This window comes from Rhinoraja longicauda, chromosome 17, assembly GCF_053455715.1.
Source record: "Rhinoraja longicauda isolate Sanriku21f chromosome 17, sRhiLon1.1, whole genome shotgun sequence".
Taxonomy (NCBI): domain Eukaryota; kingdom Metazoa; phylum Chordata; class Chondrichthyes; order Rajiformes; family Arhynchobatidae; genus Rhinoraja; species Rhinoraja longicauda.
The window spans coordinates 44372339-44390168 of record NC_135969.1 but is presented as its reverse complement, the minus strand read 5'-3'; the positions used below and the strand labels follow the sequence as shown (position 1 = coordinate 44390168).

The window sequence follows — 17830 nt, the reverse complement described above, 5'->3', positions numbered from 1 at the left end:
CTCAGTCCAATATTACTCAGTCCAATATTACTCAGTCCAATATTACTCAGTCCAATATTACTCAGTCTAGTCGAGACCGCCCCTGAGAGGCATGTCACCAACCTTTGTCATCAAATGCAAAAGGAAAGCCACAAATGGCAACGTGTGAAATTCTCTTCGACATAGAACAGTTGGGCGGCATGGTGGTGCAGTGGTAGAGCTGCTGCCTCACAGCACCAGAGACCCAGGTTCGATCCCCACTACGGGTGCTGTCTGCACGGAGTTTGTACGTTCTCCCCGTGACCTGCATGGGTTTTCTCCGAGATCTTCGGACGTACAGGTTTGCAGGTCAATTGGCTTGGTGTAAGTGTAAATATTGTCCCTAGTGGTGTGTACAGGGTAGTGTTAATGTGTCCCTAGTGGTGTGTACAGGGTAGTGTTAATGTGTCCCTAGTGGTGTGTACAGGGTAGTGTTAATGTGTCCCTAGTGGTGTGCACAGGGTAGTGTTAATGTGCGGGGATCGCTGGGCTGTATCTCTAAACTAAACCTACGCCATTGGTGGAGCAGGAGCACGTGGCCGCTGGCTGGGTGAGGTCACGTGGGGCGCGGGGCGGTGACGTCACCCTTTGTCCCTTATTTGGGAGTGAGGAAGTTGGCAACCCTAGTTAATCGTAACCAGTGGCTTGGTTCCAGGCTCTGTACTCAATGATATTCTCTTCGCAAGTCAACGCAGTGGCGTCAAGCCCAGTACTTACATTCAACCTCAAACTGAAACGTGTTATTTCCATCCAGGAGATTGGGAAACGGCAGAATGGTCACGTTGTATTGCGTTTTAAACTTCAAACTTCGGAACGGATGCGACTTCAGAACCTGGAGAGAGAACCTGGTTTACTCGAAGTTCACAACAAAGAAAAGGGAAAAATGTGTTTTCCTCGTTCAATCTCTCCACATCCTCACGTCACCATCTGCACGCCACAGCTGTGCGCAAACGTGCAGTTCCAACTGTGTGGCCACTGGACCTGTCGGCATAACAAGGTGGATACAGAGTGCTGGAGTAACTCGGTAGGTCACGTGCTCTTCTGGAGAACATGGATAGGTGACGTTTCACAGAGTGCTGGAGTAACTCAGCGGGTCAGGCAGCATCTCTGGAGAAGGAATGGGTGACGTTTTGGGTCGAGACCCTTCTTCAGACTGATGTCAGGGGAGGGGACAAAGATAGAATGTAGTCGGAGACAGGAAGACTAGTGGGAGAACTGGGAAGGGGAGGGGATTGAGATAGAGGGAAAGCAAGGGCTACTTGAAGTTCAATGTTCATACCACTGGGGTGGAAGCTACCCAAGCAAAATATGAGGTGCTGTTCCTCCAATTTGCGCTGGGCCTCACTCTGACAATGGAGGAGGCCCAGGACAGAAAGGTCAGTGTGGGAATGGGAGGGGGAGTTGAAGTGCTGAGCCACCGGGAGATCAGGTAGGTTAAGGCAGACTGAGCGGAGGTGTTCAGCAAAACGATCGCCGAGCCTGCGCGTGGTCTCGCCGATGTACAGCACATCTGTAACAGCGGGTACAGTAGATGAGGTCAGCATAACAACACTGATGAGCCGCTGTTCAACCATATTCTCATTTTCTTCGCCCATCAAAGTGGACAATCTCACACGTTTAGTTTCGTTTCGAGATGCAGCGTGGATAAAAGGCCCTTCGGCCCACTGGAGCCATGCTGACCAACAATCACCCCTGCCTTAGTTCCATCCTACACACACAAGGAAAAAAAACTGCAGATGCTGGTCTAAACGAAGGTGGGCACAAAATGCTGGAGTAACTCAGCGGGTCAGGCAGCATCTCTGGGGAGACGTTTCGGGTCGAGACCCTTCTTCAGACTGAAGGGGCAGTTTACAGAAGCCAAATAACCTACAAACCTGCACATCTTTGGGATGTAGGAGGAGACAATCCTACTCTGGTCCTGGACTCTCCCACTGGTGGAAACATCCTCTCCACATCCACTCTATCCAGGCCTTCCACACTATCGTTCTACAGTAAAGATGAGGAGTGCAGATGCCTACTGTTGCATGGGTTAAACTAACAGTGCAAATTGGAAACCTGCTCAGATCAAGAGATTCAAGAGTTTTACGGTCCTATGTTGTCGCACCCACAGCTGCTCACAACAACCTAACAAATATCACGGGCTAATCTACAGCTTTATCCATTCAAGGGTTCAGAAAGCTGTAATAAACCTCTCAGATTTTGCCTGTGAGAAAGCAGAAGATTTTTATAGCAAACACAACCGATCCAAATAGAAATTGGAAATATTAACCTAATTTTTAAGGTGGTCCAAAATTGGGAACCATCAAACCCTAATCAGATGAGTTCAGTGCATTTGCTAAACATGGTGGCACAGCGGTAGAGTTGCCGCCTTACAGCGAATGTAGCGCCGGACACCCGGGTTCCATCCTGACTACGGGTGCTGTCTGTACGGAGTTTGTACGTTCTCCCTGTGACCTGCGTGGGTTTTCCCCGGGATCTTTGGTTTCCTCCCGCACTCCAAAGACGTACATGTTTGTAGGTTAATTGGCTTGGTAAAATTATAAACCATGGCCCCATGTGTGTAGGATAGCGTTGGTGTGTGGGGATCGCTAGACAGCGTGGCCTCGTGTTTCCGTGCTGTATCTCTAAACTAAACTAAACTAAACTAATATCTAAAGCTACAGGTAAATATTTGACCCACAAACTGGAAAGCATTTGCTTCAGATGAAGGCAAGCACACTTACCAGACTTTTATTGATGTATTTGAGTTGATTTTTTTCTTCTAAAACCAATACCTGACATGTTTTCTCAGCCCCAATCGATTTAGCTTCTTGAAGAATTATTTTGAAGCCTCTGATGTATTCAATACCTGGGTCAAAAAAAAAAGAGAACACAGGACAATGTATAAAAATGTGTGGGAAAGAGCAGCAGATGCTGGCTTACACCAAAGATAGACACAAAATGCTGGAGTAACTCAACTGGGGCAGGCAACATCTCTGGAGAGAAGGAATGGGTCGCCTTTGTCATATTTACATAGGAACTACTGTACATACCACATACAAAGGTTAACAATAAACCACTCAATTCACCAGAATAAAGTCCAATCCTGCCCAAGCTCTCCCTGTAACTCAGACCCACGAGTCCTAGCAACATCCTTGACAATCTTCTCTGCACTATTCCCAGCTTCACGACCAAAACTGAACGTAATACCCCAAACAATTTATTTCATATAGTATTCTGTTTAGTTTTAGTTTAGAGATACAGTGCGGAAACAGGCCCTTCGGCCCACCGGGTCCGCGCCGACCAGCGATCCCCGCACACTAACACTATCCTACACACACCAGGGGCAATTTACAATCACACCAAGCCAATTAACCTACAAACCTGCACGTCTTTGGAGTGTGGGAAGAAACTAAAGATCTCGGAGAAAACACATGCAGGTCACAGGGAGAACGTACAAACACCGTACAGACGCACCCGTAGTCGAGATGGAACCCGGGTCTCTGGCGCTGTAAGCACTGTAAGGCAGCAACTCTACCGTGTTGCCCTGAGAACAAGAGTTTTCTTTTCTTGTTGTGATCATTGATTCCAGCAGGGGGTCTGTTCAGAAAGTACATATGTAAAAGCTGATTGTGCCTCTGCCAACTCTCGGATGGGCTTGTTACCACAAGCTGCCTTTGTTGTGTGCGTGCGTGCTGGCGTCTTTGCTCCCTCTGCTGTGGTTAGCTCCATCCTTGTAGCATCGAATTCCCACTAGGGGTTGCCAACTGTCCCGTATTAGCCGGGACATCCCATATTTTGGGCTAAATTGGTTTGTCCCGTACGGGACCGCCCTTGTCCCGTATTAGTAGGGTTGCCAACTTCCTCGCTCCCAAATAAGGGACAAAAGGTGACGTCGCCGCCCCGTGCCCCACGTGACCTCACCCAGCCAGCGGCCACGTACTCCCGCTCCACCAATGGCGGCCGCCATTGGTGGAGCAGGAGCACGTGGCCGCTGGCTGGGTGAGGCTACGTGGGGCGTGGGGTGGTGACGTCACCCTCACAAAGACAAACTGCTCTCTCAAAGTACCCCAACACGACAACTGGATGTCACTCTTTCCGTTTGCTACCTATATCTTGCCCATTCTACAGCGAGAATTTTTACATAATTAAAATTAAGCGGCACGGTGGCTCAGCAGGTAGAGTTGCTGCCTCACAGCGCCAGAGACCCGGGTTCGATCCTGACTACGGCTGCTGTCTGTACGGAGTTTGTACCTTCTCCTCGTGACCGGGTTTTCTCCCACACTCCACAGACGTACAGGGTTGTAGGTTAATTGACTTGGTATAAATGTAAAAACTGTCGCTAGTGTGTGTAGGATATGTGTTAGTGTGTGGGGATCGCTGGTCGGCGTGGACTCGGTGGGCCGAAGGGCCTGTTTCCGCGCTGTATCTCTAAACTAAAAAATTAATAATCAGTATACTTGGTAATCAGACTATAATAGTGGAAAGTATGTAGTGCAGGTGGGACACAGGGTGGGGGGGGGGGGGGGGGAGGGGGGAGTATATTATAATTACCTAAAATTGGAGAATTCAATGTTCATACCGAAGATAGACACAAAATACTGGAGTAACTCAGCGGGTCAGGCAGCATCTCTGGAGAGAAGGAATGGGTGATGTTTTGGGTCGAGACCCTTCTTCAGACTCACTAACTCAGTCTGAAGAAAGGTCTAGACCTGAAACGTCACCCATTCCTTCTCTCCAGAGATGCTGCCTGACCCGCTGAGTTACTCCAGCACTCTGTGAAACGTCACCTATCCATGTTCTCCACAGATGCTGCCTGACCCGCTGAGTTACTCCAGCACTCTGTGAAACGTCACCTATCCATGTTCTTCAGAGATGCTGCCTGACCCGTTGAGTTACTCCAGAATTTTGTGTCTAACTTCGGTGTAAACCAGCATCTGCAGTTCTTTTCTACACTCAATGTTCACACCGTTGGGTTGTGAGCTGCACAAGTGGGATTCGTCCAGTTTGCGTGCGGCCTCACTCTGGCAGTGGAGGAGGCCCAGGACAGAGAGGTCAGCGTTGGGCCTGGCTAAGCTAGCCATCCGCGAGTCACGGCGCCAGGCGGAAGAGGGCTCTGCCAGAGCCGGCTGCCTGCCCCTTTTCCGGGGTTACGTCCGCGCCCGGCTGGTGTTAGAGCGGGACCACGCGCTGTCCATGGGCACCCTGGGGGATTTCCGGGACCGCTGGGGGTTGGAATGCATCCTTGACAAGGAGTGTAAGATAGTTGTACAGTAGTTTACTTAGTTCAATCGTTTGTCTTGTATTATGGTGGTGGGTCCTGTTTTGTTTTATTGTATTGTAAATATTATTTTTAATAATTGAATACATTTTTTGACAATATAAAAAAATAGTTGAGTGTGGGAATGAGGAGGGGGGTTAAAGCGTTTGGCGAGCGGGAGATCCAGCACACCTGGCGGGCCGGGCACACCTGGCGGGCCGGGCACAGGTTGCCAGACCTACCAGTCTTGCATGATACACAACATCAAACTTCATGTGTGATGGGGTGAGATCAAAGACACTAGAGGAGCAAGATAGACCACTCGACCCTAAACACCGTAGTATGTCACGGCGGCCATTTTAGTAGGCAGAAACTTGCAGAAACACTTTTAAAGAAAAATAACAAAAATCTGTGAATTGATAGATGAGATATATTCTGCATTTTAATGGTGTCATCACACGTACTGTTCCCCCACAACACTGATTACACTGCGAGAGGCAGAGCGAACTAAAATGGCGGACGTTAAGCTCCTTTGCGTAACACACTTCAGTGTAGGCGATTTCAATGGAGTGGTCCATCTTGTTCCTCTAGTATCTTTGGGTGAGATGAAGGTGAGAAGGAGGGGGTTGGAGAGCGAGTGATTAACCCCGTCCCCCCCTACATTCCTACGTGCCAGGCTGTCAGGTGAACGTACACTGCATGCCTCAACACCGTCTCATTTATTACCTGCAGCTTTGCTCTCATTCCCTGAACCATCACATTACCAATATCAAAAGAAACGCAGTAGACCCATTCCACATTCTTTCATTTTACATCGTAAATAGAAAGTGCTTTAAAAACACAAGACCGCAGTCCCAACATTACCTTCAATTAAACTTCAGCCCAATCACAATAAAGATCAAGCTGTGGGATCTGACTGAGAGGATGGATTGATTTAACGAATGCTGTGATTATTGTTGATTAAAGACTGATATTTTGCTATGCACACACTATATTTAAAGTTGATTACACTCTTCTTTTGATGCTAGCTGCGATTTAAATACATTTTGTAACGCTGCTCAGTAATCCTTTATCCACTTAACCCCGATTTGGAGATTTCAAGAAAAACAATGAAACAAAAACAAGGAATTCTCCAATCTGTTCCTCCCATTCTTCAAGGCAAGGGGCAAGGGGCAGGGGTCAAAGGGGCAGGGGTCAAAGGGTCAAATGGGCAGGGGTCATGGGGCAAGGGTTAAAGAGGCAGGGGTCAAGGTGGCAGGGGTCAAGGTGGCAGGGGTCGTGGGGCAAGGGTCAAAGGGGCAGGTGTAGGGTTGCCAACTGTCCCGTATTAGCCGGGATATCCCATATTTGGGGTTAAATTGGTTTGCCCTGTACGGGACCACCCTTGTCCCGTATTCAGCCTGGACGGCGCTGTAGGCCCGGACACTGTAGGCCCGGACACTGTAGGCCCGGACACTGTAGCCTGGGTGCTGCTGTAGGCCCGGACACTGTAGGCCCGGGCGCTGCCTAATGGAGGTTACGTAGCAACCTGCCTCCCGGCCCGGGCGGCCGCCATTGGTGGAGCGGGAGCATGTGGCCACTGGCTGGGTGAGGTCACGTGGGGAGCGGGGCGGTGACGTCACCTCGTCCCGTATTTGGGAGTGAGAAAGTTGGCAACCCTAGGCAGGGGTCAAGGGGCAAGGGTCAAGGTGGCAAGGGTCAAGGGCCAAGAGCATTTACTTGTCATAAATACCAACACAAGAACAATGAAATTCATTCTTGCAGCAGCACAGCAGGCCTGTAGACGCAGTGCTCAGTGATAATAGAAAAATAAACCACAAAATCAATTAATAACCCCAATACTGGTTCAAAAACACCCAAAGTCCTTCGTGGCTTCCATCATCAGGAACCTCCTCAAGACGTGTCAGCAAACCTTTCATCGCCTGTCCTAATGCTTCCTGATCAAAGTTTATTGTTACCTTCTCTCAGCTATTCCACGTTTTCCTTGACCATCTCCTTTTTATGTCCTGTTTTCACACCTTACCCTTCCTTATCTCTGCGTATCTCTCCTTCCCCCCCCCCCCCCCCCCCCCCCGACTCTCAGTCTGAAGAAGGGTCTCGACCCAAAACGTCACCCATTCCTTCTCTCCAGAGATGCTGCCTGACCCGCTGAGTTACTCCAGCATTTTGTGTCTACCTGACCCTACTGGACAGTTGGAAAAAGAATTTCACTGCATGTTTACACATGTGGCAATAAAAGCAGCATTGAAATACGATAGTGGCTTTTAAGAGACTTTTGGATAGGCACATAGATACGCAGGGAATGGAAGGGTCTGGATTACGTGTAGGTAGACAAGAGGGGACAAAATGCTGGAGTAACTCAGCGGGTCAGGCAGCATCTGTGGAGAACATGGATAGGTGACGTTTCACAGAGTGCTGGAGTAACTCAGCGGGTCAGGCAGCATCTGTGGAGAACATGGATAGGTGACGTTTTGGGTCGAGACCTTTCTTCAGATGGCCTTGGCACAGACAACTTGACTGTCTTAGCTTTAGTTTAGTTTAGTTTAGTTTAGAAATACAGCACGGAAACAGGCCCTTCAGCCCACTGAGTCCGTGCAGACCAGCGATCACCCCTGTACACTAACACTATCCTACACACACTGGAGACAATTTACAATTATACCCAGCCAATTAACCTACAAAGCCGTACGACTTTGGAGTGTGGGAGGAAACCAACACAGGTCATGGGGAGAAAGTGCAAACTCCGTACAGACAGCACCGGTAGTCAGGATGGAACCCGGGTCTCTGGCGCTGCGAGGACGTATCTCTACCGCTGCGCCACCGTGCCATCCCACAGTTCCATCTCCTATCCCCACTCACTTTAAACCTACAGGTGTGACCTATGTTTCTTATGATGTTTTGGGGATTAGTGGTTGTGAAAATCTCAAATGGCTCATTTCACACCCTGGCTATTTGAAACATTTCCTGTGCGTCACCTACATGAGGAGCAAGATTTCAAGATCAATTTATTGTCACATGTACCAATTAAGGTACAGTGAAATTTGAGTTACCAGACAGCCACACTAAGTAAAAAGCAACAAGACACACAGCCACATGAAATACAATTTAACATGACCATCCACCACAGCGGATTGCACATTCCTCACTGTGATGGAAGGTAACAAAGTTCAAGCATCTTCCTCTTTGCTTACCCAAGGGTCCGGCAGTCCATTGAAACCGCACAGCCAGCTGATCTCCCTGTAGAAACTGGGTGAAGCAGAAACCACCCACCCGATCAATAGGGTGCTCGCCTCTCACGACGCCAAGTGATGAACAGTCTGGAGAAAATACAACAGAATCCGTTTAGTGTAAGAAAATAACTGCAGATGCTGGTACAAATCGAAGGTATTTATTCACAAAATGCAGGAGTAACTCAGCAGGTCAGGCAGCATCTCAGGAGAGAAGGAATGGGTGACGTTTCGGGTCGAGACCCTTCTTCAGTCTGAAGAAGGGTCTCGACCCGAAACGTCACCCATTCCTTCTCTCCTGAGATGCTGCCTGACCTGCTGAGTTACTCCAGCATTTTGTGAACAGAATCCGTTTAGATTAGTTTAGAGATACAGCGTGGAAACAGGCCCTTTCGGCCCACCGGGTCCGCGCCGACCAGCGATCCCCGCACACTAACACTATCCTACACCCAAATAGGGACAATTTTTACATTTATATCAAGCCAATTAACCCACACGCCTTTGGAGTGTGGGAGGAAACTGAAGATCTCGGGGAAAACCCACGCGGTCACGGGGAGAACGTACAAACTCCGTACAGACGGCACCCGTAGTCGGGATGGAACCCGGGTCTCCGGCGCTGCATTCGCTGCAAGTTAGCAACTCTACCGCTGTGCCACCGTGACAATTAGTTATCGTCATCTCACAATTTGGGGCCAAGGAAAGAGCATTCACCCGTTTCCACCACCACACACAAGCACAAGAAACACAAGACGCCACAGTGTGCAGGTGCCCAGACGTGTGTTAAGGTCTGGCTGAGCAATTTCTAATCTTGCGATGTGGACGTGGTAAGAAGAAGATCTCGCAACCACTTACATCGATGCACATGTTCTGTTAAAATATACAGCAAAGTGGTTGGCAACTGCCCGGTCCATCACAGGCACCGACCTCCCCACCATCAAAGGCATCTCGTCTGGGCTTGTATGCACTGGAATTTAGAAGGATGAGAGGGGATCTTATCGAAACGTATAAGATTATTAAGGGGTTGGACACGTTAGAGGCAGGAAGCATGTTCCCAATGTTGGGGGAGTCCAGAACAAGGGGCCACAGTTTAAGAATAAGGGGTAGGCCATTTAGAACGGAGATGAGGAAAAACTTTTTCAGTCAGAGTTGTGAATCTGTGGAATTCTCTGCCTCAGAAGGCAGTGGAGGCCAATTCTCTGAATGCATTCAAGAGAGAGCTGGATAGAGCTCTTAAGGATAGCGGAGTCAGTGGGTATGGGGAGAAGGCAGGAACGGGGTACTGATTGAGAATGATCAGCCATGATCACATTGAATGGCGGTGCTGGCTCGAAGGGCCGAATGGCCTCCTCCTGCACCTATTGTCTATTGTCTATTGATAATCTCGTTTGCTTTCTCAAGATGTGAAACAGCAGGTACCTTGAGAACACATGCCTTAACTCTGCTTCTGAGTGGGTGAACACAGTTAAATGCAGCGCCCTTCAAACAGATATAGGCTCGTCCCCAGCCACAAGAAAATCACCAACTCCTGCTTCCGACAAACCAATATCAACTTTGCATCGTGTCACTAAAAGTTATAATTCCGCCCTGTGGAATGTGTCTATCAATCTGGGCTGGGATGGGGAGTCAGTGCTGGGTAGGAGGGTCGCCAACTTCCTCGCTCCCAAAGGTGGGACAAGGTGACGTCACCGTCCCGCGCCCCACGTGACCTCGCCCAGCCAGCGGCCACGCGCTCCCGCTCCACCAATGGCAGCAGCCATTGGTGGAGCGGGAGCACGTGGCCGCTGGCTGGGTGAGGTCACGTGGGGCGCGGGGCGATGACGTCACCCTTTGTCCCTTATATGGGAGCGAGAAAGTTGGCAACCCTACTAATACGGGGCAATGGCGGTCCCGTACGGGACAAACTAATTTAGCCCAAAATATCCCGGGATGTCACGGGACGGTTGGCGACCCAAGTGAGCGCTGGGTCCACTGCTAGCTTTGGGAGTAAGTGGACTTACTGCAAGCTAAGGAACATCAAATGGGAGGGAGCTTAAGGGTAACTCCACAGAGTGTGGCTTTAGTTAAGCTGGGAGTGGATTTTCCTGATTCCTGCAGAGTGCAATCGGAAACAGAGGGATCCCTTCAGGCAAATCCTGTCTGTAGATCCTGTGGTTAGTTTAGTCAGAATTTATAGTCTGCTTTTATTTGAAGTTGACCGGCTATAAAAAGAACAAACTTTTAAATTACAGGATAGCCGAGTTCCCAGGCCTTTCTATCCAACGGGAGTTGGAGGTGAGAGGAGAAAGGTTTAACAGGAACCCGAGTGGCAAGGTTTTTCACACAGAGGGCAGTGGGTGTATCTGGCAGGGGCTGCCGGAGGAGGTCATTGAGGCAGGGACAGAACAGCATTTAAGAGACACTCGGACAGGTACGTGAATAGGAAAGGTTGAGAGGGATATGGGTCAACTGCGGGCAAATGGGCTGTACTATAGGAAGTCATAGAGTGATACAGTGTGGAAACAAGCCCTTCGGCCCAACTTGCCCACACCGGCCAACATGTCCCAGCTACGCTAGCCCCACCTGCCTGCGTTTGGCCCACATCCCTCCAAACCTGTCCCATCTATGAAGTAAGAAAAAAAACTGCACACGCTGGTTTAAATCGAAGATAGACACAAAATGCTGGAGTAACTCAGCGGGTCAGGCAGCATCTCTGGAGAGAAGGAACGGGTGACATTTCAGGTCGAGACCCTTCTTCAGTCTGAAGAGGGGTCTCGACGCAAAACGACACCCAATCCTTCTCTCCCGAAATGCTGCCTGACCCGCTGAGTTACTCCAGCACTCTGTGAAACGTCACCTATCCATGTTCTCCACAGATGCTGCCTGACCCGCTGAGTTACTCCAGCACTCTGGGAAACGTCACCTACCCATGTTCTCCACAGATGCTGCCTGACCCGCTGAGTTACTCCAGCACTCTGGGAAACGTCACCTATCCATGTTCTCCAGAGATGCTGCCTGACCCGCTGAGTTACTCCAGCACTCTGTGAAACGTCACCTATCCATGTTTTCCATAGATGCTGCCTGACCCGTTGAGTTACTCCAGCATTTTGTGTCTACCTTTTATCCATGTAGACTGGTTGCATCACGGCCTGGTAATGCCACCGCACAGGAACACAAGAGGCTGCAGGGAGCGGTGGACTCAACCCAGCCCATCACGGCCACAGCCCTCCCCACCATCGAGGGTATCGACAGCGGGCACTGCCTCAAGAAGGCGGCATCCATCATCAAGAATGCCCACCATCCGGGCCGTGCCCACGTCTCTCTGCCACCACCGGGCAGGAGGTACAGAGGCCTGACGTCCCACACCACCAGGTTCAAGAACAGATACTTTCCTACATACATCAGAACCTTGAACCTATTCTAATTCTAACTCCGCAACGGAACACTATGGATCACCTGTGTAGGAAAAAAACTGCAGATGCTGGTTTAAATGCTGGTCAGAAACTCAGCAGGTCAGGCAGCATCTTGGAGAGAAGGAATGGGTGACGTTTTGGGTCGAGACCCTTCTTCAGACTGATGTCAGGGACTTTTTCTAGCCCCTAGAGCTCTATCTAACTCTCTTTTAAATTCATCCAGTGAAATGGGGCTCGTGTTGTTGACCTGCCCGTGGTGAGCCCTGTCAACGGACCTCAGTCAGGTGAACGACAACAAACAGAGATAGCAGAAGCAGAAGCAGCTTCATAACTTCTGCTGCCTCAAACTCAAGAAGATCCAGTGAATCGGCCTCCACTGCCTTCTGTGGCAGAGAATTCCACAAATTCACAACTCTCTGGGTGAAAACGTTCTTTCTCACTTCAGTTCTAAATGGCCTTCCCTTTACTCTTAGACTGTGTGGCCCCTGGTTCAAGACTCCCCCAACACTGGGAACATTTTTCCTGCATCGAGCTTGTCCAGTCCTTTCATGATTTTATACGTTTCTAGAGATGACGGTACTCCCACTGTCAGGTGCGTGCAGAATGACAGCATCAAGGCAGGAAGCAGTGAGGACAATGGTGGCACAACTCGAAGACATCACAAAACGCTGGAGTAACTCAGCGGGTCAGGCAGCATCTTGGAGAGAAGGGATGGGTGACGTTTTGGGACAAAGTCCCACCCCCTCCCCTGACATCAGTCTGAAGAAGGGTCTCGACCTGAAACGTCACCCATTCCTTCTCTCCAAGATGCTGCCTGACCCGCTGAGTTACTGCAGCGTTTTGTGATACCTTCGATTTGTACCAGCATCTGCAGTTGTTTTCCTACAGTGGTGGCAGGTAAGAGGGTTTATTTTTCAAAATGCTATTTAATAACTTGAATTTTAGCTGTCAGCATCCTTACCTCCATATCGGAAGCCTGAAACCGTTCTTCCATTATCCTGCAACATGAGAAACAAAGTTACCCTGAGAATCAATAAAACTGTACATCTTTAAAAGTTTAATATGAAGCCCGTTCTGTGTTTTTGATACCTGCTGACATTTTGATTTTGGTATCAGGTTAGATTCAATGTAACACAAGGAACTGCAGATGCTAGTTTACAAAAAAGTCACAAAATCTTGCACTAAACGTTATTCCTTTATCATGTATCTGTACACTATAAATGGCTTGATTGTTATCATGTATAGTCTTTCCACTGACTGGTTAGATGCAACAAAAGCTTTTCACTGTACCTCGGTACACGTGACAAAAACTAAACTAAAATGCTGGACTAATTCAGCAGGTCAGGCAGCATCTCCAGTGAAAGGTCTTGACTCGAAATGACACCTATCCGTGTTCTTCACAGATGCTGCCTGACCCGCTGAGTTACTCCAGCACTCTGTGAAACGTCACCTATCCATGTTCTCCACAGATGCTGACTGACCCACTGAGTTACTCCAGCACTTGGTGTCTTAGATTCAATTTAATTTCAGTAATATCTATCCAAATACTGCTACACAGAATAGAAATAGGTCCTTTGGCCCATCAAGCCCATGCTGACCATCAAGGACCCACTACAGCACCCATCCACTTGTGTCCTACGTGTGGGCCTGCCTTCCGGGCCCGGATTGGCCTCACCAGTCACTTCCAGACCCACAGTCACCAATCCCCCAACTGAAAGTGAAGTCATGGTCATCTTCCAACCCGAAGGACGAACAACAACAACACTAATCCTACCCCAAACTCCCTTCCCCTCAATACCCATCCCCTATATTAGATTTTACCACTGATCCTCACACCAAGGGCAACTTACAGTGGCCAATTAACCTTGATATCTTTGGACCCCAACTATTGCTGATCTTCCAACCTACCCCTCTGATACCTTTCTCTTTGCTCTTCCTAGAGTCATAGTGATAGAGCGTGGAAACAGGCCCTTCGGCCCAATTTGCCCGTACCGACCAACATGTCCCATCTACACTAGTCCCACCTGCCTGCGCTTGCCTTCATTGTATTCATGAATGGCATTAGCTGATTTAATTGGATCGCATGCAAACAAATGTTTTTCACTCTAACTCAGTACACGCAACAACAATGAACTTAACCCTAACTCAAAATATTCAGGAGCAAATCTTTGCATCTGTTCTGACTTGGTACACTTGACAATAGAAAAATAGAAAATAGGTGCAGGAGTAGGCCATTCGGCCCTTCGAATGGTAAAGCTAAACCACGCATCCGATGTACCAACGATCGAGCTGCGGGCGGTTCGATTGCAATCATCTATAGTCTCCATTGACTGGTTAGCACACAACATAAAGCTTTTCACTGTACCTCGATCCACGTGACAATAAACTAAGCTAAACATAGTGGCAAATTGCCAAAAGTACTCATTAATATTTTTCACTCATATGATCACAAGTGACAGGAGCAGAATTAAGCCATTCGGCCCATCGAGTCCACTCCGCCATTCAATCACGTAGGAAAATAACTGCAGATGCCGGTACAAATCGAAGGTATCACAAAATGCTGGAGTCAATAGACAATAGGTGCAGGAGTAGGCCATTCAGCCCTTCGAGCCAGCACCGCAATTCAATGCGATCATGGCTGATCATTCTCAATCAGTACCCCGTTCCTGCCTTCTCCCCATACCCCCTGACTCCGCTATCCTTAAGAGCTCTATCTAGCTCTCTCTTGAGTAACTCAGCGGGTCAGGCTGCTTCTTGGATTCTCCCCCTTCCCAGTTCTCCCACTGTCTTCCTGTCTCCATCTATATCCTTTCTTTGTCCCACCCCCCTGACATCAGTCTGAAGAAGGCTCTCGACCCGAAACGTCACCCATTCCCTCTCTCCAAGATGCTGCCTGTCCCGCTGTTACTTCAGCACTCTGTGATACCGCCATTCAACCATGGCTGATCTATCTCTCCCTCCTAACCCCATTCTCCTGCCTTCTCCCCATCACCCCTGACACCCGCACTAATCAAGAATCTATCTATCTCTGCCTTAAATATATCCACTGACTTGGCCTCCAGCAAAGAATCCTGCAGAATCCTACAGAAAGGGGGGGCGGGGGAGAAAGAGGGGAGAAAGGGGGGGGGGAGAAAGGGGGGAGAAAGGGGTGGGATTGTGGGAGACAGGTTTGCATCCAGATGGGGAACAGAGTAGAGAGGGGAATAAGACAGTGGGCAGTATTTTACTGACTGCAATAGTAAACAGGTAAAATATAAAAGTCTGCTTGATGAAATGCTTCCAGCTTTCCTCTACACGAGGCAACCGAGTGAATCTCCAACTGTTGCTGGTTTTGTTTCTGCTTATTGTGCAGTTTTACTGAGGTGCAAACGCTTGCATTTGGTTGACATTCCGGAGGATAATTCTGTCCTGGCTTTGTGTGAGTTCACGCAGTGGAACCCCTGTCTGGGGGAGGGGAGGGGAGGGGGGGTTTAATTAACGCCAGCCCCCTATTGTGGACCGTCAGACCGTTGCAGCCACATGCGCTCACCACAGCCCGCCTGACCCTCATTACATGCAGGTCACAAGTCATAATCTGGCACAAATACTTTATAATCTACTTTAATTACCAACGAAAGTATATTTTACCAATAGATTTTAGTTTAGTTTAGTTTAGTTTAGTGACACAGCACGAATGCACGCCCTTCGGCCGACCGAGTCCGCGCCGACCAGCGATCCCCGCACACTAACACTATCCCACACACGCAGGCCGCTGATGGACGCTACCCCCAACGATGCATGTTGGCGTTGAACCGGCCGACCCCTGTGCGGAGCCGGTTCAGGGCGACCCACACTTTGCGGGACATGTCCGAGCCGGGTGGGGCTGTGGTGTTCGGTGCGACAGTGAATTGAGGAGGTGGTGATGTCTGTTCCCAGCTGGTTCTCCATGCTCCTAGTATGTTGAAACCGGAGCCACAGAGGGTCGCTGCATGACGGGAGAAAGGGCGACGGGACGACAGGCGTTGAGGTCCCAGTTGCTGCGAATCCTGGGCGAGGTGGTGCAAAGGATGTTTGGCGTCCGATGGGGCCTTGCACACCAGCCTATGAGTGAAGAACTCTCTGCGAAGCTTGGCGGGTGCGATACCTGCGAGCACCAGCAGGAGATCCGTGGGAGTAGGGCGTAGGCAGCCAGTGATGATCCGCACGGTGTTGTTGAGGGTGGCGTCTAGCTTGCTGGTATGAGCGCTGCGGCACCATGCTGGGGCGCCGTACTCAGCGGCGCTGTACACGAGTGCAAGAGCACTGGTTCCGAGAGTAGATGTCCTGGCTCCCCATGGCGATCCGGCCAAGCAACGCAGGAGGTTGTTCCGTGCCGAGACTTTAACAAGGAAAGCTTCAAGGTGTTGCTTGTAGGTCAGCTGCCGATCTAGTTTCACCCCGAGGTATGTAGGAAATGGGTTGTAGGGTAGGGGTGACCCATTGAGGGTGACGGTTAGCTGGCGTTGAGCTTCCTTGTTGTTCAGGTGAAAGGCCGGTGTGGGTTTTTTTGCCACACTCAGTTTTAGTCTCCAGGTCTTAAGGTAGCCCGCGACAAGTTCCATATCCGCCGAGAGCACATCCTCAACATTTGACCAGCTCCTGTCCGAGTGCAGTAGGGCCAAGTCATCTGCGTATCCATACTGGCGCGAGGTCGTGCGTGGCAGATCGCTGATATAGAGGTTGAAGAGCATGGGGGCCAGTACCGGGCCTTGGGGGACTCCGTTTCTTAGGCGTCACAGTCGGCTAGATTGTCCGTCACTGGTCTTGAGTACAAAACGGCGGTTGGCAAGGATGTTGGCAAGGAACCGCACTAAATGACCGTCAGGGATGGTTCGGAGGAGCTTCAAGATCAGGCCCTGGTGCCACACAGTATCATAAGCTCGCGTGACAATAAACAAATAAACTGAACTGAACTGGTGTTGCATGGTGATTGCCGGTAAAGAGAGGGTAAGAAAATAATTGCAGATGCTGGTACAAATCGAAGGTATTTATTCACAAAATGCTGGAGTAACTCAGCAGGTCAGGCAGCATCTCAGGAGAGAAGGAATGGGTGACGTTTCGGGTCGAGACCCTTCTTCAGACTGATGTCAGGGGGGCAGGACAAAGGAAGGATATAGGTGGAGACAGGAAGATAGAGGGAGAACTGGGAAGGGGAGGGGAAGAGAGGGACAGAGGAACTATGTAAAGTTGGAGAAGTCGATGTTCATACCACTGGGCTGCAAGCTGCCCAGGCGAAATATGAGGTGCTGTTCCTCCAATTTGAGGTGGGCCTCTATGGCATTGGAGGAGGCCCATGACAGAAAGATCAGACTGGGAGTGGGAGGGGTAGTTGAAGTGCTCAGCCACCTGGAGATCAGGTTGGTTAAGGCGGACTGAGTGAAGGTGTTGAGCGAAGCAATCGCCGAGCCTGCGTTTGGTTTCGCCGATGTAAAGAAGTTGACACCTAGAGCAGCGGGATGATACCACCGGTAATGAGAGGGTTAGCCGGTGGAGGGGTGGCGTCCCGGCACGCTGCTTGCAAAGCCGGAGGAGGGAAGGACCAGCTGCCAGCAATTTGTGCAGCAAATCAGACAGGGCCTTTGCACGAGCCTGAGCTGATTTTATGTGGAACTATTTCCTGCTCTGTCTGTGCCAGACTCGGCAGCCCCGAGTGATGGAACAGATGCCGACCAGCACAATACGTTCCATTATTCCCCACCCAGCCCAGACAACACACACAACCTGCCTCACAGTGCCTGGGGAACTATGGCTTCAGATCCCCGCTCCAACACTGCAAGGACAATCACCGCCAGGTGTGAACAAAGACAACATTCACCGGGCAAAGGCAAGACACTTAATCCTCAAAGGACAGGGCCTCTGCGAGAAATCTCAGACGCTGCTCTGAGATGAGAAAGCCACTTTGCACATCCGTGTACAGCAGTGAGCCACATCCACAACGT

At 49.8% G+C, this 17830-nt stretch overlaps 1 protein-coding gene across 1 annotated transcript in view; it reads right to left on the bottom strand.

The window, feature by feature from the left end:
* Positions 1 to 17830, bottom strand: part of il17rd (interleukin 17 receptor D) — a 54204-nt gene that overhangs the window by 23847 nt on the left and 12527 nt on the right. Inside the window, exons 2-5 of the mRNA XM_078414606.1 lie at positions 12835 to 12871; positions 8449 to 8574; positions 2742 to 2866; positions 736 to 850 (exon numbers count right to left, since the gene is read on the bottom strand). Of these exons, the coding sequence (XP_078270732.1) occupies positions 736 to 850; positions 2742 to 2866; positions 8449 to 8574; positions 12835 to 12871 (403 nt within the window). The remainder of the gene's footprint in view (positions 1 to 735; positions 851 to 2741; positions 2867 to 8448; positions 8575 to 12834; positions 12872 to 17830) is intronic.